General features: G+C 46.8%; 2 protein-coding genes across 2 annotated transcripts in view; one reads left to right on the top strand and one right to left on the bottom strand.

Annotated features, from left to right (window-relative positions):
• Positions 1-2,823: 2,823 nt before the first annotated feature.
• Positions 2,824-7,617, top strand: LOC115529851 (transmembrane emp24 domain-containing protein 1). Its single transcript, XM_030338961.1, has 4 exons — positions 2,824-3,150; positions 4,250-4,347; positions 6,175-6,361; positions 6,564-7,617. Exons 1-4 carry the CDS (start codon positions 2,956-2,958, stop codon positions 6,780-6,782), a joined length of 699 nt encoding a protein of 232 aa, XP_030194821.1. The 5' UTR covers positions 2,824-2,955; the 3' UTR covers positions 6,783-7,617.
• A 936-nt stretch (positions 7,618-8,553) lies between these two features.
• dnm2a (dynamin 2a) overlaps positions 8,554-21,537 on the bottom strand; it is a 28,564-nt gene continuing 15,580 nt past the window's right edge. Inside the window, 9 exon segments of the mRNA XM_030338930.1 lie at positions 8,554-10,998; positions 11,692-11,946; positions 12,335-12,561; positions 13,038-13,202; positions 13,348-13,459; positions 13,690-13,799; positions 16,541-16,651; positions 20,064-20,078; positions 21,298-21,349. Of these exon segments, the coding sequence (XP_030194790.1) occupies positions 10,926-10,998; positions 11,692-11,946; positions 12,335-12,561; positions 13,038-13,202; positions 13,348-13,459; positions 13,690-13,799; positions 16,541-16,651; positions 20,064-20,078; positions 21,298-21,349 (1,120 nt within the window). The 3' untranslated portion in view covers positions 8,554-10,925.

Raw genomic sequence — 21,537 nt, 5'->3', positions numbered from 1 at the left:
ATCTATATTTTATTAAGCTTTATTTGCTTAAGTACAGGAATTAAAGAGCTGGTATATTTACACGTCATCTGTAAAGAAATAAAAACTCTGATTGTGTTGTGCTGACTCAAGTCTCTCAGACGGCCGATCGAGATGTTTGGAACGACCGTCTGGAAAGCCGCCCTTAAATCTTCCAGAATTCAATCTCTGCGGCCTGGAGAACCTCCTTTATGACCTTTATAAGGCCTGTTTCCCTTCAGCTGTGCTTGTAGAAACCAGATTGAAATTTCATCATAGATGTTTTACTTAAAAATGACAGTAACTGATAAGATAAACGTAACCTTTAAACAAGTAGGTCTCAAATGGAAAATCTGGTTCAAATTGTTTGTTGCAGTGTTGTGTTGATTGGCTAGGTAAATGTAGCCTTCATACCGAATAGCATGTTATGTTTTTTATTCTAAAATAATAATGAAGCAGGCTGGAATCGAACTGGTGACCCCCAACACATCATCAAGGAAATGTCGACATGATGTAATATAAAGCGTTTATATTGTGGACTGATACTCATGTTGACGCCTCGAATAGTATTTTCATCATTTAATCATGATGTACAACCAATAACATAAAGAGAAGAGACAAACAATTAAACAATTAAATAGACAATTAAATGCTCACCTGTCAGATGGGCCATAGGCTTGGAAAGCTTAGGAGGGGCTTTAGTGGGAGGAGAAGCACATCCAATGTCTGGGAAACATAAACAACAAGCCTACTATCAAAATGTGTCAGGGATTGGTGTGTTGGAGTAGAATGTGATAATAGGATGAGATGCAGGCCTACCATCAGTCAACTTGGAGGCAGATGGGAGTCAGCCTGGAATGGAGATTATCAAGAAAAAGACACCGCTTTAGTTTTCTGAAGGGAGCGAAGCTGTGTGTGTGTGTGTGTTTGTGCGTGTGTGTGTGTGTGTGTGTGTGTGTGTGTGGTGTGTGTGTGTGTGTGTGTGGTGTGTGTGTGTGTGTGTGTGTGTGTGTGTGTGTGTGCGTGTGTGTGTGTGTGTGTGTGTGTGCGTGCGTGCATGTGTGTGTGTGTGTGTGTGTGATTGTGTAGCATGTATTCTATGCTTACGTGTGATTCATTTACAATTAGTACAAATTTAGTTATGTGTTAATGAATTTAAATGAAGTGATAATGGGGTGACACTCTATTTGGGCAACAATCTATTAGGAAATAACAGCAAATTGATTAAATCATGAAACCTAATGTAGGTCTACTTGAGGCTTATTAACAAAAAGGCGCTCAGCAAAATGCTTGGGAAAATATGTGTTTATAGTTGCAAGAGGACAATTTTTTTTTTTAAATAGATAGATATTGTACGTTTTGGGTTCCTTTTTCATGAGCTTTATGATACTTATTATGTATTTATTATTTATTGCACATTTTATCATTTCAGTACCAAAGCAGAGCAGAGTTTAAGCGGCGTTAAGGATACACTGGTACACTAATTCTGATCTCTATTCGGCTTTGGTGTCATGAGAATTTTTCCTAACTTTTCATAACTTTGTAGTACTCTTAATTTCAGAAAATGTCTTTAACGTCTTTACAATTACAAATACAATCGCACTAATTATTCATTTGAAAACATTTGAGGAACACAACTGGGAATTCTGTGAATAAGGATAGTAAAAGTGAAAAATAAAAAGTGGAACACTTTACGTGTGCTATGACTACACAATTCTGTGTTTAAAGATTTATGGGAAAAAAAAAAACACCATTAAAAAATGTGTATTCTTCAGCTACAGACTTCAATCCACTCAAAGGCCTTCTTTCCTCCAAACACACACTAAAGGAACATACACTCACGTCTGCGGTGGGGTAGTAAAGACGATACAGGAACACGGCCTGTATGGCCGAGCTGCTGATCATCAGGAACAACAGCATGACGACCAGCACCTGGCACGACCGGGCGCCCTGGGACGGCGGCGGGGGCAGTGGCTTCGACGGGACGGACCGCCGGGGCACCGGGGGATAGTTTGCATGGGTGTCCACCATGTACACATGCTGCGGGGTGCCTTCGCAGTCCTGCATCGCTCGCTCCGTCTCTCTCTCTCTCTCTCTCTCTCTCTCTCTCTCTCTCTCTCTCTCTCTCTCTCTCTTTTCTCTCTCTCTCTCTCTCTCTCACTCTCTCGAATGAACCCAGAGATGACACAGTTTTCACGCTGGTCTCAATGCCTAATGAAGGTGATTCAGGGTTGTTACCGTGATAGACACGTCTGTCTGTGGGTCTGATGCACCACAGAGTGTCTATAGAGGGTTGGGGTGTAGAGGCGGCCGTGTGAAAGAAAGTGAGAGAAGCTCAGCCCCTAGGACAGTACGATGATGATGTGTACTCAGTGGAGAAGCGCCTTGAGAGGGTCTGGCAGGTGACAGGAAGCCACACGAGCCCAGAGAGGAAGATCAAAGCAACCTCTGCTACAGACAAGTAGACACGCATACTGTTCCTAACACGTCGAGATACATTTTCGCTTTCCTTTTGATTGGCTTGTGAGATAATGCGAGCAGATGGATAGACCGAATGACAAAGATAGGCAGACATGCAAGCAAGTGTGCATGCATGCATGCACACATAAACACGCACACACACAAACACACACACACACACACACACACACACACACACACACACACACACACACACACATATGAAGACCATGCAGACCCACACACATGGAACATCTCCACCATGACTACTCCCCACTGGTAACACTTGAACATGCATTGATATTTAATCAAGATCTTCTCTTGCCCGGTTTTGCATGTGGTTAGCTTCCAGGCTAGCGAGAACGGTATTGGTTGGACTTTGGTCAAGTTGTGGCCATAAAGGTAGATAGGCCCACTAGTATAGTAGCAGACACAACTTAGTGTTGCTCATACAGCGCTGCAGTCCTAAATAGAGTGAGTTCTACTTTCATGTAAACTATGTGTGTAGTTGGGACAGGAGTGAAAGTCCCTGTAAATGTATTTTTGCTGGTATATTTTGCATTGCTTGTGGATTTGACTTGGACCCTGGGACAATTGAGAGGCACAGGATTCACGTTTATATTACCGGCTGGCAGAACAGAATGCTTTTATCAAACCACATTGAAGGATTGGACAATGGACGTAGAATACCAGGTAAAGTTATCTCTCTCTTCATCTGTAACTGTCTCTCCCACCCTCGTATACACACAAACACACTCATACACACATTTTCAATGGGATGAACTGTTTTGCGTTGACAAGAAGTTGAGAGCTAGAAGCCAGCCCCTGGCTTAGGTAGACCATGGACTTTGTTCACTAAAAGATAGGGCACTCACTACTGTTGCACCATCAAGAACATCCTCGAAACTCACCACTTGGGAACAGTGTTGATTCAGCACGGAGCTGTAAGATTAGGAAATGATGAGGTGCTCCAAAGAAATGTCAACCCCTTGCTCGTTCTTATGCTGTACACTGCAAAGCAAAAGCTCTAATACAACTGTAATACACATGTTAATAATTTTATTCTGTCGTAAGAATAACTACAGCCCCCACTTCCATTTTGCAAGGAGGTATGAGGCCCCCAGTATTCCATTGTGGAACCTGCATATGACCCCTGACCACAGTTTCTACGGAGCCTTCCACCGGGGCCCTAGCGGAAGGGCCCACTCAGACAGGAGCACTAGTGATGTCACTGCAACAGGAAGTGGGCTGTGCTGTTGTACTTTGCAGAGAGACAATCATTTCTAGAAGTGTGCTGTTAGTTTCTAAAAATAGGATATTGCCAGAGACTGTTAGCCTAGTTTCCATAGTGATATAAGTGTGTAGACTGGAATCACCTTTTCTACACGTTCCAAAGATGGGGTATGCAATTCATTTGCATTGTATTATTAGATGGCTTTCCTGTCTGTCTACCATACCTGCACACACTCTGCCCGTGGACTCGTGGCACAGGAGTCTTCCACAATGCTAGGCAGACCTATTGCTGAAGTTAGCAAGCTAACAGCGTGTGTTGGGGGAGTTGCTTTGGAGAGAGGCCTGAAGTTAACGGTTTGATTTTTCTCTGGCTACTACCTCAAAATTGCCTAAATACGAAAGAAAAATAATGTTTATTCACGTTCAAGCAAGAGGAGTGGCACAAAATTGGTACGAGACAACTGAGTATACATGGGAAAGTTATGTGTATCGAGTAGCTTAATTTGTGCAACTTGTGCAATACCTCTTCTGATGTTACTGCTGTTTTGGTCACCACCAGGTAATAGCCGGGGCCGGTTTGGATGTCGGCTTCACCCTCCTCTCCCCCAGTGGACACCGGATAGTCGCAGACTTCAGGAGCTCCGAAGGCATCCACACGTAATACAACAAATACACACCTATGTACTGTGGAAACGGTGCGATAAAAACTACTATCAGTCCTATTGCTAATATTGAGATCCTATATCTGAGTATTAAAATATAACCCAGGGCTTTAAGGCAGCAAGGAAGTCCAGTGGGAAAGCGTATTATCAGGGCCGGCCCTGTACACTTGGGGGCCCTAAGCAGGGTCATTTTGGGGCCCTGTTTTGCGGTTGATAGAGTAGTTTTCCTAACCTCTTTGAACATGATTTGCCGCAATTATTTTACTACTTATTAAGTATACTCACTGAAACAGTCTATTACGCACTTACCACATTTCTACATTTACTTTACTGTCTGAATGTTGTCAATGCAGAAAATGTTCTGAAGCTTTTCTGTTGTTTGTTGTCCATGCATCACACATTGTTTAATTGCAACGTAGTATTGTAGAGCTAAGTGTGGGTCCTAAGTGGGTGAAAAAACTGCTTAGCAAATTAAAGGTAAATCAGTTAATATGTGTCTTCAGTGATGTTTAGTATAGTAATGTCAATTAACAGGACAACGCTCCGCTCGCTATGGGAACGGGGGCCGCGAAACTCCATCTCACCTAGGGCTACCAAAGGGCTACAACCGGCCCTGGGGAGAGAGGCAATGTCGGACAAAGGTAGCGAGCTTCGTTTAGCTTCGTCATGTACCGGATCGTCATCATTGCGGTTGCCAGTTTGGGATAAGTCAAACCAGCGCCTGCGCTGAATCAAACATCATTCCTTGTTGCCCTCTCAGCAACACTGAGCATTACATTTACAACATGTGTAGGGTTGCCAGGTCAGTCAGAATCACTTCATTTTAGGTTATCATGATCAGACCTCTATACAGTCTATGGGACAGACAGACATAATAAAGACTCTTAATTACACCATTGTTTTCTTAAACTAATATGAGCTGTATGTTATGTTTGGAATGTTTCCTTCCTTGTTAAAGGAGATCCGGTGTAAAATGGATCGGGGATATGTGTAGTAGTCTAACGAGTTGGAACATTCATTTGCGAGCAGGAAAGCTTATATAGACACATTCTTAAGTTGGCTGTTTTTAGCCAATTCTATCAAAATGCTAAAACTTGGAGCCATAGGGGCATGTCTCATGGTAAAAAACGAAATCGCTATTTTAAACCACTTACAAGGCTAGAAGTAGCCCGACACTGCTTTGGTAGTATAATAAGGGTCTTAACATATACAACTTCTAGCCTTGTAAGTGGTTTAAAATAGCGATTTAGTTTTTACCAGGAGACATGCCCCTATCGTTCCAAGTTTATAGCTTTTTGGTAGAATCTGCAAAAAATAGCCAATTTAAGAATCTGTGCGCATTTTACTCCAAAAACAAACTTATAACTCATTATCATACCAAACAAATCCCAGATCCATTTTATTCCGGATTTCTCGTTTAAGTAAATTGCTTTGTGCATTAAAAAAATAATATAGTATTAGAAAAAGAATACTACTACTTGGGGGGCCCCCTGGCGGTCGGGGGCCCTAAGCGGCCGCTTATTTCGTGTATAGGGAGGGCCGGGTCTGCGTATTATGAAATGCTTGTCCTGTTTGAATTCATTTACATTTTCCGTACAATAAACAAAACACATTTTGTTCACTGTGCTCATCACCACTCATTCAGTAAAACATTTTTGTAACTGACACTTAAATTACCCCAACAAAGTTGTATGGGTATTAATAACCTCATCCCATATCTTATTGGCTAGTCAGAGATTATCTTTCCTTTTTATGAAAAAAATAAATAATGGAAAATAAAATCAAACAAAGAATATATTTATTGTCCCCTCCCCTGTAACAGAGTGGAATCCGCGCAGGACGGCGACTATCGGCTGTGTTTCGACAACAGCTTCAGCACGCGGTCGGAGAAAATGGTGTTCTTCGAGGTGATCGTTGACAGCCAGGGAGACCGCGGCAGAGAGGACGAGGCCTGGGGGGAGGTGGATGCCACGGACAGTTTGGCTGAGTACAAGATGGAGGATATCAGGGTAAGGTCTATATTGCAACGCAATTCCCGGTTCTGACGCAACCACATAATTCAAGCACAGTACTAAGCGCGTAGCCTGCACGTGGTGCGGACCGAACCCAAACCGTTTTTATTGTGAAAAGGTCGCGGCGACGACGTGACACCTCTGCTATGCGACCTGAACTACTGTCCCCGTCTGCTCTATCTTTCTCCACCTGCGACAGTCGACTATGGACTTTGTTCACCGATGTCTAGAGAGGAGCCGGCACTTCCAGAACCTTCTGAGGACCATGGAGGCGCGGGACCGTTACCTGCTGGAGGACAACCTGTGGAGAGTGTCCTTCTGGTCCTGCCTCAACCTGCTCGTCATGCTGGCTGTGGCCTCCACGCAGATCTACACGCTGCGGAGGCTCTTCGACGACAAGAAAAGGACCTTCACGTAGTCATAGTATTTAGTTCAGTTGTATCTGTGTCAGTGATTAATTGCTGTCTTAGATATTGGTTCTGGCCGAGGTGTGTGTAACGTCAATATAGTCACAGGCCTATTCCTCTCCTGATCTCAGAGGTGTGATTCTCTGAAAAGCTCTGCACCGCTTGTGTAGACACGAGTAGGAGGCCTGTAGGGCGAGGTGCGATCTATCCGCCTCACACACACCATTCAGAAACGTAACACTGAATATGGGCATTTGTTTATCGGATCTTCAAACCGACCATTATTTAAATATTTAAGATGCATTAAAGAACAAATTTTGTTTTAATATAATTTAAGATGTTCATTCTCATTTTATTTTATAATAGGCTACCAAAATTACTCAAAATAAAAACCTTTGTTTACCCCAGAGTAGGCCTAAAAAGTATAAGTGGTTGAAGGCACGTAACAAAACTGCCACAAACAAGATGTAGGTATTTACAGAAATGTCTAACTATTGATCTAATTTGTACACAGCTGTCCTCTCTCTGGTGGAGTTTCAAGCAGGTTGCCCACAACAAGTCAGATTTATACCATCAGTTACCCTTTCAGGATCATAGTTTGGATGGAAAAACGTTTTACATAATGAAACTTCTGAAAGTTGTACAGGCACACATTTTGACATAATTTTATAACAAATTCTAATATTTCTACATCACATAGCTTACTTCCGCAACAACCCTGTTCACCATTTATCGGAGACCCATGCCTTTATATTGAAATGGCCAAATATTATTTAAATAATTGAAAAGCAATCATGTTTTATATACAAACTAATCAACATTTTTTGTCGCAGGATATAAAAAAAAGGAAAACTACCCTAGGTTTACTTTCTCGTTTTCAAAAGCATTTGATTCTGCCTTATTTAAAATGAATGCATTTCCGTAATAAACAGCAGGCCTGTACAACAATGTGATTACAAATGAGTGGTCAGAAAGTGACAACCGCGCTTGACGGTAACTGCAAAGGCATTGGTTTAAATATATGGAAAACATTGTATTGTATGTTTTCCAGATCAGGCTTATAGGCCTAACCTGTGTGCAATAGCATCCTTAACGGAGACCCGGGGATGAACTGCATGGCATCGTTCTTTGGTGGGAAATTGAGGTTAACGTCATTTCTTCGGATGTCTTGTCGTGGATTGCAAAATGGCGTCATGTCGGGCAGGAATCACCACTGGTTCCTTCGGGGAGCGGGGCGCCTGTTCAGGGACAACCGACCAATGTTTAATCAATCTCTCTTCTCATGAGCAGCTTCACATTCAACACTCCAGACTCCATTCCCTGTGGGGCTCAGGAGAGGAAACGCCCATTCCACACCCCGCCGCAGAGAAAACGCTTTAGTTAAACATTCCCCTTTTGCGGTAGTCTTTCCATTGTCAACGGGGAAGAGGGGATCCTCTTCCCCGTTGACAATGGAAAGAATAAAGATGACCACATCCTGATTAAAATTGCACTGCAACAGTAATTGTTGAACATCATTTACAAATTCAATGTTACTTTGTTTTCCACATTTGTTTTAAAAGTAGAAAGGCACGAAAAGGAAGGCCTAAAATGGCACAATGAAGTACTCTTGAGAAACCTGAGGCCTGTGCTATTCGGTCTTAAAGTCCAATACATTTTTCTTGAGCATTTAGTGGCTAGAAGGACAGTGTGGAGAGAGACTGGAGCGGTAGAGGAAAGGTTAGAGTAGATAGGACAAGGAAGGCCACAGGAGCTCACTCTAGGACACAAGGAGACACCAACCACCAGAGACGCACCCTTTATTGTACACGTCACCTCTTTATTGATTTCATTCCAAAAGTGGTTCAATTTGTTTATTCAAATCCATTAATTGCTACAGGCACTTGACAAGGATTTGCAAAACAAAAAGAGTATAAAATAAAAGATAAGTGTATGGTTGATTTTTCATTTTTGAACCCTTCACCAGACACAGAGAGGGTGGGGGGAGAAGGTGGGAGGGACCGTGGAGATTACTGGAAACCTCCCGTTTGTTGAAGTCCTGCGGTGAGAACTGTACCTCACTCCATCAACTGACTCACTAGCAGGAAGTGGTCGGAGAATACTCATCCTGCCTGAATGCTGGGCCGATATTAATGCGAGAGGTGTGCGCATGTGGGTTGTTTCCTCTTTTGTTTTGTCACGTTGCCAGATTGGATTTAATATACATTTATATACACTGGGTGCTTTCTCTTGGGGAAGAACCAAGACAGAGGTAGCATCTTTTGCCAGACAAGACGCACCAGACAGGATGTGGATTCACTCCGCCAAACCTCCCAAACTCCTCCACCACCACGTCGTCAACCCCTACAATGACTGGTCCAATCAAAAAACACAGGAAACAGTAAAAGTAGCCCAAGGGTCAAAGCAACACCCTGACTGGTCAACCCCCTCGGTTAGTAAACCAGCTATGGAAAAATAATTAGGACCATCGAAATACCCCCACATATCAAATCAAAAAAAGAGAATCCCCACTGTGGAGGACACTGCGCAACCCTGTCTACCATCCCATAATACAGCAGGTTCGTCCCACCCTGTGATACACCCCCCTCCCCTTGAAATGAGCCGCGTTGTTTACACGCAGGGGAGGTTGGGGATGAGGAGGGGAACGGGGGGATTTGAGCAAAAACAAAAGTTATATGGAGATTCAATCAACACGACAGAGGAAAACGATACAATTCCAGGTTATAAATAACGCGACGGCAAGATGACCCAAATCTACCTTCACTACATTAAAAAGTCTGTTAGTGCTTCCGTTAGTACGACGTTCGTCTGTATAAAAGGCGGGGGGGGCGTTTGCATTCATATCCACAGCACGCGTGTGTGGTCGGGAGAAGGGCTGCAGGGGGGGGGGGTACTTGGTGCTTCCACACAGGCAGATTATCTACAACATGTTATAGATGTCACTGGAATCCGCAGCGCAGTGCTAGTGCGACAGAAAGCCCACGAAGAAACGGCTGGGCTCTGTGTCTTAGACGCTGCCCAAACGCGACATCCCGCCCCCTATACACGGGCCCAACGAGCGGAGAAACGGCCCTACGTTCCTCGGGGGACATTGAACGAGGGTCAGGTCCACCGAATAAGGGCCAAAGCACTCCCACCAGACTCATGGTGGGATTCATGCTCCAGGCTTGGAGTTCCCTGTTCTCCTCCCCAATCTACTGCCTTTGCTAAATGCATAGTATTACGGTAAGAGGTCTGAGCCTGGCTGCAGTTTGTAAGGCTGAACGGTCAAGTGCTTGGATTAAAGTGGTCAACGGAGACGACATCAGTGGATCAAAGTTACACACGGAACGCGCGCGCGTGCGTGCGTGCGTGCGTGTGTGTGTGTGTGTTTCTGTGTGTGTGTGGCTAAAGTGTCAAACGTTAGCCCATCACCCAGGCTGCTATTGGCCTCAAGCTTCCGCCATACCCAACTCCTCTTCTCTCGTCCTGTTATTATTAATTGATTCTTAAAGCAATATTACGGGGGGCAAAAAAAAAAGGGGGGGAGAGGGGCAATAAATATCACAAGGAAAACACGTGATCAACATCAACACCATAATAACAATGATAATAACCTAATAGTTTCTTCCCATCAGTTCGAAAAAACGAAAATCCAGAAAAAAAAAAAAAGACATCAACGAGAGGATCAGCCTGTTTAAATCACAGAGGTCTAGAGTTGGGTCTCAGGGTCTTCAAAGGTTCAGAGGAGAGGGGAGAGGAAATCCAGCCTATGCCATACACAAGTTCATTAATAAGCTGCTGTTAAGGTCCCTCTAAGAAGAAACATGCGTGTCACTTTAGTCATTATTATAATTACTTTACAACGCCATGCGTTTCAAAAGCACAGCAGCCGCAGCCAACAGCCTGAGCAGCTCGATAGAAAGGTTATGCTGCCACCTAGTGGTGGCGATGGAGGGTTAACAGCGACAACGTTGGCAGCTTATTAACATTGCATTGGGATAGACTAGGTTTTGACCAAGTTATGGACGATGCATACAACTGCACAGATATCAGGGAAACCACATCACTCTGCCCTCCCCCCTCTCTCGGGCCTAGCATGCATGTACACACACACACACACACACACACACACACGCACTGAACACTGACAAACGGGTTGCCTGGCCACAGGACTAGTCTAACAGGGAGGGTTCGGCGGGGCGGATAATGGTGGGCCGATGAGAAGGAGCACCGGGGGGTCTTCGGCTGCAAGGGGTAGAGAAGACCAGAGAACAGGGGTTGAAGCATTCCCACACAGAAACCCACAACCACAATGACCCCCCGCCCCGGAGACGAGAGGCAAGGGCGGGGTTAAAAGAGAGGGAGGAGAGTGGTCGAGAAGAGCATGCTCTCAGAGTGGGAGGTGTGGGAGGGGTGAAAGCCAGACGGAGCGATCCGGGGGGCTGGACCATGTGATACGGGCGGGTTGTGGCCCCACGTCGACGCGACGCAATGACCCCCGCACGCTCATCGCCGCGACGCAGTCGTGAACCTGTTTGGGTTCTGCGTCGGGTTTTAGTCAGCGGACCAATCACTGGCCTCGCTGCTGCGTCGCCCCGACGCGAGGTTAACATTTGTTGGGAGGCACACTTCTGGCCCCTTGCGGTGGACGCGCCGAGGGTCCGCGAGGACGTAATGGCCCCTTAAAGCCCCCTTGCGTTGCGTCGACGTGGAGCCATAATCAGCCCTTCAGTGTTGAGGGTTTGTAGGACAGAGGCGAAGCCCGGAGACGGAATCAGCAAAACAACAACGTGATACCAACCACAGAGGGATCTCCCCTTCCGGTTCTCCGACCACGCCCTGCTGTGAGGAAGGGGCGGAGGTAGCGGCGGCGATGGGACTGTAGGTGGAAGGGGCAGCTCGGAGGGATGGGGGAGGGGTGAGGGGGGGGGGTCTTACCTGGGCACACCAGGGGGCACGCGGGCCGGCCTGGAGGGGATCTGCGGCGGGGCGCTGAAGGGGTCCGGGCCGGAGCCGAAGGCGTTCATGGGCGGGCCCGGCCGGGAGGGGATGGGGGGCGCCCCGAACGCAGGAGAGGGGTTGAGCGGGACCCCGAAGGCCGGGGAGGGGTTGAGGGGGGGTCCCGGCGTGGCGCCCCTGACGGTGGGCGGGCGGACGGGGCCAGACGGTGCGGCGGCGGCCCTGTGGTTGGAGCTGAGGGAGAGACGCCATGATTATGGGAACCATAACAACGGATGGGGGGGGGGGATCAGTGGATCACACTACACGCAGTGTGTCGTGCATATAGAGATTAGTCATTCAGAATGGGCGGCAGTAGCTCAGGAGGTAGCGAGGGATGGCTGGTAACCGCAAGGTTGCTAGTTCGATCCCCGGCTCCTCCTAGCTGAGATGTGTCCCTGAGCAAGGCCCCTGACCCCATGTGCTCCCGACGAGCTGGCTGTCGCCTTGCATGGTTGACTTCGCCGTCGGTGTGTGAATGTGTGCATGTGTGCACCGATATCTCCCGTGCAGTACGCGCGCATCTCTTCCGAGCGATTCATAGGACGAGGTCGGTTCAGAGACCGAATTATGCTCCACTCACCTGGACTCGCCCACCCGCCCACCGTCGTTGACGGGCGGGGGCACGGGGGTGGAGATGGTGGTGGTGCTGATGTCCCCGATGATGTTGAGCGCCTCCTTCAGGGCCTGGTACATGCGCAGCATCTCGTCCCGCCGCTGGGCCTGGTCCGCAGACTCCTCCATGAGGCTGCTCTGGTTCCCGGCCGAGTAGAGGTACGCCAGCAGCTCAGAGTGGATGAAGTCCTTGGCCTGGAGGAACAGACAGAGGAGGAGGAACAGACAGAAGAAAGAAAGAAAGAAAGAGAAAGAAAGAAAGAAAGAAAGAAAAGAAAGAAAGAAGAAAGAAAGAAAGAAAAAAAAAGAAGAAAAAAGAAAGAAAGAAAGAAAGAAAGAAAGAAAGAAAGAAAGAAAGAAAGAAAGAAAGACTCCTTAGGGCTTTGCTTCCATTGCCTTTCAGTGGGATGCTCATCAGAATAGTAGACTAGTCTATTCTCTCTGTTCGAGGGGGGGGGGGGGCAAGGGGATGGGGAGAGTTAATTTGTTTGTAAAGCACTTTGGGTACCATGAAAAGTGCATCAGATAGCAAGAGCCTTTTTTTATACTCAATGCACCACCTGCCATGCACCGGTCAATGTGCACCGGTCAATGTGCACCAGTCAATGTGCACCAGTCAATGTGCACCAGTCAATGTGCACCAGTCAATGTGCACCAGTCAATGCACTCACACTATTGATCATGATATGCATGATGGTCTTGGGCATCAGGTCCCGGATGGACTTGTTGATGATGCCGATGTATGAGTCCACCAGGTTGCGGATGGTCTCCACCTGTCGCTCCAGCTGGGGGTCCATAGAGAACGTGTCCGCAGGGGCCGAATCCTCGTTATCCACCTGTAGGGGGCAGCAGACACACAAAAAAAGAAAAAAAAAGAAAGGGAGTTTTCCTTTGGACATCAATCTTGTTGGTTTGCCAGATCATTCGATTTACGATTCTAATGAGTAAGAGGACAGGCCCCGGGATTGGGCGAATGGTCACCTGGTCCTTCTCAGGATAAACTCCCGCTCGGAGGAAGGAGGCTTTCCAGCTGTCCACGTCTTCCTGGGAATCACAGGCCAGCTCGATCTGCCGCAAGTCCTTATACACGTTCCTGAGTAAACACATACAGACGCCGTGAGTGGTCTCCCATTGAGATGAACCCGATTGCACTCCAAACACAACACTCACACGCACACACACACAAAACACATGCCAATAAAAAGGCATGTTTATGGTTACACAAAGCGAGGGGTGAATCACCCGACTGAGTCATCCGACATGAATGGAAATCATTTTCTTGTAAAAGAAAAATGGCTCTTAAAACCTCAGGGAACCTCTGACCTGCTCTCTGTGTTGAAGATGGCGAAGACGTGCTTGGCGGACATGAAGCCTTTCTCCACGTCTCGGAGCTTCAGGTTGTCCAAGGGGAGCATGTATTTCTTTTCTTTCTCCTACAAAGCGACCACACCACACATTGACTTCACACACAAAAGGCGAAGACCAGACAGAAAACAAATGGGTTGAAATGGAGATACTTTGTATGGTCGACCGTTTTCTGGGGCTTTACGGCTTCAGAGTGGCCATGGCGTAAATTGCACATCGTTTCTTGTTTTTAAACAACAGACCCGAGAGTTGAGAATTGAAAGGAAGCGCATGGCGTTGATTTTTCTGTTGACCATATTCCCTTTCCATGAAAAGTTCCAGAGGAATGTATTACTCATCGGCTGAACTGGGACCGGTTGCCTACCCCAACACGCACGTTAAAATCATCTCCAGCGGCGATAGCCTGGAAACATGCAAAGACTATAAATATTCATATGGTTTTATATACTTCTGTTCAACTCCTACTGAATGAACACTTGTAATCCCGCCCTTGTGCTTGAATTATCTGCGTTGTGCTCCTGGAGATCAGATAGTACCAACACTTTTGTTTCAGTATCTGAACACCAACTAAAACTCAACGAAGCGCCGAAAGAGCACTCAAACAACTTTCAGATCATATTCAACCATCAGATGATTAGAAGAGAGGAGACAGAGTTAGATAGGCCAACAGTAATTACCCAATCACTGGAGCGCGTCTAGAATACAAATATGTTTTTGGAGTAGAGAAGGTGTTTATTAATGTGCGCTATGCTGCTCTTCTCAACCAGAGCGTTAAACCCTACCTTGGTAAACAACTAATACATTGGTTACCAATGTAAATGAGCATGAAGAGAACGGCATGTGTACCTCCACGACTGGCTATATACACACGATCCCTATTGCTAGCCTCCAGCATGGAGCCGATACACTCATTCTTAACATGGTAACCTCAATTGTATCTGAACCATACCCATGACTAGCTTCAAGCATGTAGCTTATACAGTGGTTTTTAATGTGGTTACCTCAAATCTAATTGAGCCTGTATTGTTTAATGTTAAGTGCAGGGACAGATCTCTGGGCTAATGAGCAGACGTAGAGGAATGCGTTTCCTCTGTCTGGAAGAAGAGTCGACGGGGAAGAGAGGAGGAGTTGCATGACGGCGGGTGGGTGGTGGGGGTGCCAGCTTTCACTGAGGACATCTGGAAGCATTTTAAGGTCCACACACACACACACACACACACACACACACACACACACACACACACACACACACACACACACACACACACACACACACACACACACACACACACACACACACACACACACACACACACACAGCGCGCTGGACCAGCAGTTACATCATTTTCAGATCTGCAAAAGCACCCTTCCCCCAACCTACCACATGCGCACGCACGCACACGCACACACACACGCACACACCTAATTACAAACAGAGGGGGACAAGCACACGTGCACGTTTTCTTTCATGGCTTTTAGGTGCGTTCCAAAAGTTGACGCACAAATGAAAAAAAACATGCATGATCCGAATGGCACATGGTCAAGGAGACCCATTTCGGTCAACCTCAGGCAATCGTCAACAAGCCCACACACTCTTGGACACAGAAACACAACTACACACACACACACACACATAACCCCCCCGTAACCCAGTACGATTTCCTGCAAATTCCAAAGTCAGATCCCGGCTGGAACATTTCAGCCCGCCTGCCACGTCAGTATGCCTACACCGTCCTCCTCCTCGCCTGTGCTCTCCCTCTCTCTCCCTCACTCCCTCTCGCGCTCTTATTCTGAAATTAGCCATATTAGAACAAAAGAATGCAGTTTGCATGCAGGCCGACGGCTCTGGATCGGGGATAGTAGTGTGCGGCGGTATGTAGCGAATTCGCTAATTTCTTTATTTTTTGCCGAGAGAGAGGATATGGCGGAGGTGCCACGGGAGAGATTAAAAGGAGTCTTTTGGCACGATTTCGGGGTAAGTACATCAACTTGATTCGGGTACATTTATGGACGTTTCTTTCACGTATTTAAAAAAAGCATGAAAAAAACACATCTGACTTTTAATCGCAAATAATGAAATTGGGGGGAAAAGGTGTTATTTTAGGCTCAGGAGAACGCAGAAAGAAGCCATGCACCAAACAACCCGAATCAAAACTTCCATGACCGATTCAAAGTTTGTTCGGACATATCTGAACGCAACAGAAGATCTAGACGTAAAACAATTTTCCTGCACACTTTCTTAAAACATTACGTCCCTGAAACGAAGCGTTTGCCCGCTGCCTTATGAGTGCACATGTATGCTCAGCATGTGTGTGCGCCGTTGTTTAATCAGACCAGTGTTTGCTCTCCATGTGCTCTCTGTCCTCCTGTCCCTAGGGTAGTGACCTGCGGCTCCGCCGAGCCCGCCAGCCCACCTCCCCCCCCCCCAAGCGGCTGGCACTCACCCTCGACGCCCCCCCGCCTCCCACACTCACCCCCCCAGCCTGCCCAGTGTTCAGACTACCTGTTCATCAGGCTGCGTCTGAACAGTAGTCTGCACATTGGTTAGGCTGGGCTGGGACAGACACGCTCCGTCGGCCCGTCCTCGCTCCGGCCCCGCCAGCACGCCAAAACAAGCACCCACACCAGACACCCAAGAGCCTCCTCCCGAGGAAATGGCTGGACGATATCTACGCGGAATATCGGCACATTCGCCATTATCCGCCACCACCGAAATGTGGATGCGCAGGTTTGTTTATTATCTCATTGTAGGAGTTCCAGGAGTTGGCGCCGCAAAACGGTGTGTCAGAGACCCCCCCCCCCCCCTTACCTCCTCGTCTTTGTACCAGGAGAGGGACTCTGCGGTCAGCACGAACCAGTACTCCTTGGAGCCTCCCTTCATGATGCTGATGTTGAGGGTGAGCCAGCCCTTGCGGATCACCTGTACGGGGAGACATGGGGGGGGTGGAGGGTCGAGGTGGGGGAGGGACGGGGAGAGAGGAGGGCGGCATAGTTGCAGAAGATGTAGCGGGGTTGAGTAAAAGAGAATCAGACAGGAGAGCCGTGTGGGCTTAAACGGGGCTAGTGGATGTTCAGGCAGGCAGGGAGGGGAGAGGATTTGACTGACTTCTTTAACGGCTTCCTGCAATGCTAATAAAAACTGTACCTGCTTGACTTACCGCGTCTTTGGTGGATGACTGCTGCCGTTTCAATGCTATACATATTTCTACTCAATCTATGGGCCTGTACATATCTAACCAAACCCAAAACCTAAACATATTCAACTTGACAATGGACTAGAAAATCTTGAATGGGGGAGGGGAATGATTTCAATTCTAAAAATAAAATGCATACATGTGGAAAATATGCGTATCGGAGAATACTCTAGCAGGGGAGACGGGTTTAGGATGTTAAATAGGGGAAATTGGTTTAGGTAGTTAGTTCCTATTCCTGTAAGGAGCAGAGTGAGTGAGCCCAGACCCTCCTTCAGTGGGGTCCAAAGAGCAAAGGTCGACGGAGGTATGTTAGGGTCAGTGTGATTAGTAACACTGCCAGTATAAACAGACAGGCTAGGAGGGTTGATAAGAGACTAGGCTTTACAGGGACCGTTTGAACAGTCAGGTTGGTGAAGTTGGTAAAAGACTAGGCTGTACATTCACATTATAAACAGTCAGGTTAGGGAGGTTGATAAGAGACTAAGCTTTACAGTCACCGTTTAAACAGTCAGGTTAGTGAAGTTGGTAAAATAATAGGCTGTGCACAGGTAGTATAAACAGTCAGGTTGGGGAGGTTGGTAAAAGACAAGGGTTGACATTCACGCTATAAACAGCCAGGTTAGTGAATTTGGTAAAAGACAAGGGTGTACACTGACAGTAAAAACTGTAAGGTTAGCAGTTAGTAAACGACTAGGCTGTGCACAGGTAGTATAAACAGTCGGGTTAGCAGAGTTAGTAAACGACTAGGCTGTGCACAGGTAGTATAAACAGTCTGGTTAGCAGAGTTAGTAAAAGACTAGGCTGTGCACAGGTAGTATAAACAGTCCGGTTAGCAGAATTAGTAAAAGACTAGGCTGTAAACAGCTAGTATAAACAGCCAGGTTAGCAGAGTTAGTAAGAGACCAGGCTGTCCCCTGCCAGTAAACAGAGACAGGTGATGGGAGAGGGGTTAACGGGTTCAGACACACATGGAGGTGTCTGCGCACGGCGGTCGAAAACCTCGGCTGAACACGAAAGGGAAATTAGGATAATAACCATGATGAGAGGAGGGGAGGCGAGGACAGAGGACGGCTGAAAGTGGTAAATAACACAGAGGTAGGGTGATCGCGGATCCCAGATGGAGCAGGAGCCTGACGGAAGGCCGAGAGGGAACGGGGTTCGAGTGGAGAGAACGGGAGGAGAGGGAAGGGGCGAGCACAGGCTGAGAGGCCGGGTGGAGAGGCACTCTCCCTGGGTGGGTTGGAGGAGAGTGTGCCTCTCCTCGCCATGATTCCCCCCCCCCCCCCCCCCCTCCATTTTGTCATGTAGACCGCGGCTGATCAGCGGCTAAAAGCACTAACTGGAAAGTATGCTCTCTTGCTCTAGAGCCTAAGAGCTACACATTCTTTGTTTTTTTTTTCATTATTTTTTTATCAACCCTCAACGATTCCCTCTCCATCAGACAGAGGAACGGACTGAGTTATAGGGGCGGAGAGGAGGGGGTGGGGGGGGGGGAGGATTCAGTGGTTAAAAGGTTGCCAACATAAACAAGGGAGAGTAAATGAGCTGTTGCCTTGGCGGGGAAATGCCTCAAAGCTCTCGGCAAAGGGGAGAAAAACATTTCCAAAAGCCTGGTTTTTTTTTTATTTTTTTAAGTCAGTTGTTAATGTGAAGAATGTCGAATGGGTCCGGTCAAAGAGTTACTGAAATGGCAGTGGTGTTGTTAAGCTTTGTTTCTAAGAGCTAAATCTATGGTATGTTAATAATGTGAAGATGGACTGCGGCTTCTTAAGCAATGCAGTTATGTAATGATAGAGCACATACTCAGTGATATATTTCATGGGTTCAATTAGAGAATGTATAGTGAAATTTGGAAAAGAAAATGTGCTTCATCAGAAAATCTGGTTAATTATATTGTACTAAATACAATTATTCTTTAAAATTTGTGGCTGAAACTATATTGACATTTGTGCCAATTGTTGCTTAATTTGATTGTCTCCCTCCACCATGAATGGGGCCTCATTTAGTGTTTGGAACCAGGTTTACTAAAAACAGCTACTTTAGAGTCAATGTCTATAAATCACATTGTGACGTGTGAAAAGGCAGTTTTTTTCACTGTTACCTTATCACTCAAAAATAGCTGTGAAAGTCTGATGATAAGACTTGTCAGTTTGTTAACAACCAAAACCACTCATCCCATTGAATTTGAAGATACTTAGGCCGCCAAAGGTCACCTACTTTTACCTGATGAACGAAAGCTAAAATGAGGCCCCTAGTTTTGATGTGTTAACGCAGAGAGATCAACAATAAACCCTGAAGTATTCAAGATCGAAGAAATAAAAAAATAATCAAATCAGAAAACATTAATAATTGGGATTTATAAGAGGCCAAGACCCTCTTGTTTTTCGTCCCAGCAGAGTCTGAGCTTTGGGATGATTTTCCACAAGGCAAACTGTATTCGGCGGCCATACCTGAGGCAGCAGTGCTTTGAACCCATACACAAGAGAACTGATGCAAGTCAACGGCACTGGCACATGAATACTGAGCAGGTTTTCCGGAACATGCAGAAATTGTACATATTAAGACATTCAGATAGCAAATTAAAAACTGTGCCTTTGGTTCCGGAAGTAGCAGTAGGGGGTTAGTAGTAGGGTTGGACGTTCAGATGAAGACAATTACTGTCTTGTTGAAAATAATGCAAAGAATTACAAAAATAACCCTTTTTGTCGTGCTATGGCCGGGCTAACAGCTGCCAATTACCGGCGGCTGTTTGCGAGGATTACTAGGTGTCGATCCCAGTTTTAAAATGAGGAGTCCAAAGACTCTACCTTCTCCTCGGAGCCCTTTCCCAGTCCGCGAAGCTGCACAGGAGGAGGAAGGAACCTTGCGTGAGTACAGAGCAGGCTCAGACCTTCCCAGGGCTGGGGGGTAGCATCGTCGCACATGCTATTGGGGAGTTAGCCGTCATGGACCGAAGGTAGCAGCTAGTGTAGGCGACCTGGTCGTTTATTGTTGTTGTTTTGTTTTGTTTTTTGGGGGGGGGGGGGGCTGGGGTGCTCAGTTCTCCTGCGTGGGTCTAACTCCTGCTGTCCTCTGGCAAGGCGTGGCTTGAATCTGTGCGGAGGGGCACGATGGGGTGGGGGGGGGGGGTGTACTTACCAGGACTTCCTGTCCCTGCAGTGACAGGAAGTAGGGTGCGTGAGGTGCGGGGAGGGGGTTCAAGACAAGGGTGGGAAGAAAAGAATCACAGGCAGAGGAGATAGGAAGAAAGGAATCATACAGAGATGGGAGGAGAGAGTGAGGGAGGAGGGAGGGGGTGTGTAGGTGGGGAGGGGGTGGCAGGAATGGCGGGTTTGGGTGGGTGGGGGGGGGGATCCACAAAAAAGGAAAGAACCGTAGACCAAGAAAAAAGGAGGGAGATGAAAGAAGACAGGGGATGAGACATGAAGGGAGAAAGAGAGAGAAGGAAGAGAGGCAAATACAGAGGAGACAGTAGGTGAGGGACAGAGACAGAGACAGAGACAGAGACAGAGAGAGAGAGAGAGAGGAGACAGAGCAAGAGAGTGACATGCAATTAGAATTATTTCTAGGATTCCACAATTCGGTTATTTTCATACTCAATGCTCGGCTCAGAGTAGCAACGTCCATGCAAATCGGCATTCCGATGAACAGAACCCAAACAAAATCCATATCAGTCGGTTAACAACGGCAAAAACAAAACGCAAACAGCCGTAATTGGGTTTTGTTTGCCGTGGCGCGTCGGGCCAGCGGGTGAATATTGCGACAAGCAGGTTAGCGATGAAGCTGACGGGGGGACGTGGGGGACGGGGGGGGACGTGCATGATCACGCGTGGCAAAGCAGGGATGCTGAGTGTGGGCTCAATAACGCAACACGGCCCCCTTCAATGAAACTGAAAGTCAGAACACTGGAGAAGCACACACACCACACACACACACCTTCCATCGTTAAATGTCCTTCATACTAAAAAAAAAAATCATTGCACGTCTTGGTAATACTTAAGGAAAGGAGCCCACTTCCTTCAGCCATCTCAGTATTGGGACCAAGGTATGAGGCTGGCATGGTTAGCATGTCTAAACAGGGACGACCTTAGCTAGGAGTTATTTAGAATGAACTGGTTGAGGGAACAGAGGTAACAATGGACTGGATCGATTCTGGGGTTCAGAAAAGGGATTAACATTCAAGACTGATGATCAGTATTCAGTGGGGGGGGGGGGTTAGGTTTGGTGAGAACGGCAGGGACTATGGGCATTTTAAAAAGGGATTAACACACTGACGATCAGTATTCGGGGGGGGAGGATTCAGGTTTGGTGAGACCGGCAGGGCTATGGGCGTTTCTAAGGGTGGCTGTGGCAAATGCAGAATGACGCGTACCTGGTTGGGAATGGCCCTTTTCTTGTTGGTGGCTGTGTTCCTCTGCTGGGCACTGGATGAAATACATCACCGACAGATTATCATTTGCACAACAAAAAGGAAAAATCTAATTATTTATAGCAATCACAACACACAAAAAAAAAAACACAAAAAATATACAGCAATGACAACCACACGAAACAAACTGTGATAATTGGGTGTTGAAGTAGGGACATTGGTGGTGGTGGTGATGTGGGGGGG

The sequence above is a fragment of the Gadus morhua genome, chromosome 2 (assembly GCF_902167405.1).
Source record: "Gadus morhua chromosome 2, gadMor3.0, whole genome shotgun sequence".
Lineage (NCBI taxonomy): Eukaryota > Metazoa > Chordata > Actinopteri > Gadiformes > Gadidae > Gadus > Gadus morhua.
The sequence above is the reverse complement of the archived record's forward strand: the minus strand, read 5'-3'. Positions and strand labels throughout refer to the sequence as shown.

Bases quoted from the DNA above. Each gene is read 5' to 3' on its own strand.
- LOC115529851 (XM_030338961.1), top strand. From the start codon at position 2,956: ATGTGTGTAGTTGGGACAGGAGTGAAAGTCCCTGTAAATGTATTTTTG. The intron at 3,151-4,249 runs GTAAAGTTATCT...GGTCACCACCAG, and splicing joins CAATGGACGTAGAATACCAG to GTAATAGCCGGGGCCGGTTT. The intron at 6,362-6,563 runs GTAAGGTCTATA...CACCTGCGACAG, and splicing joins ACAAGATGGAGGATATCAGG to TCGACTATGGACTTTGTTCA.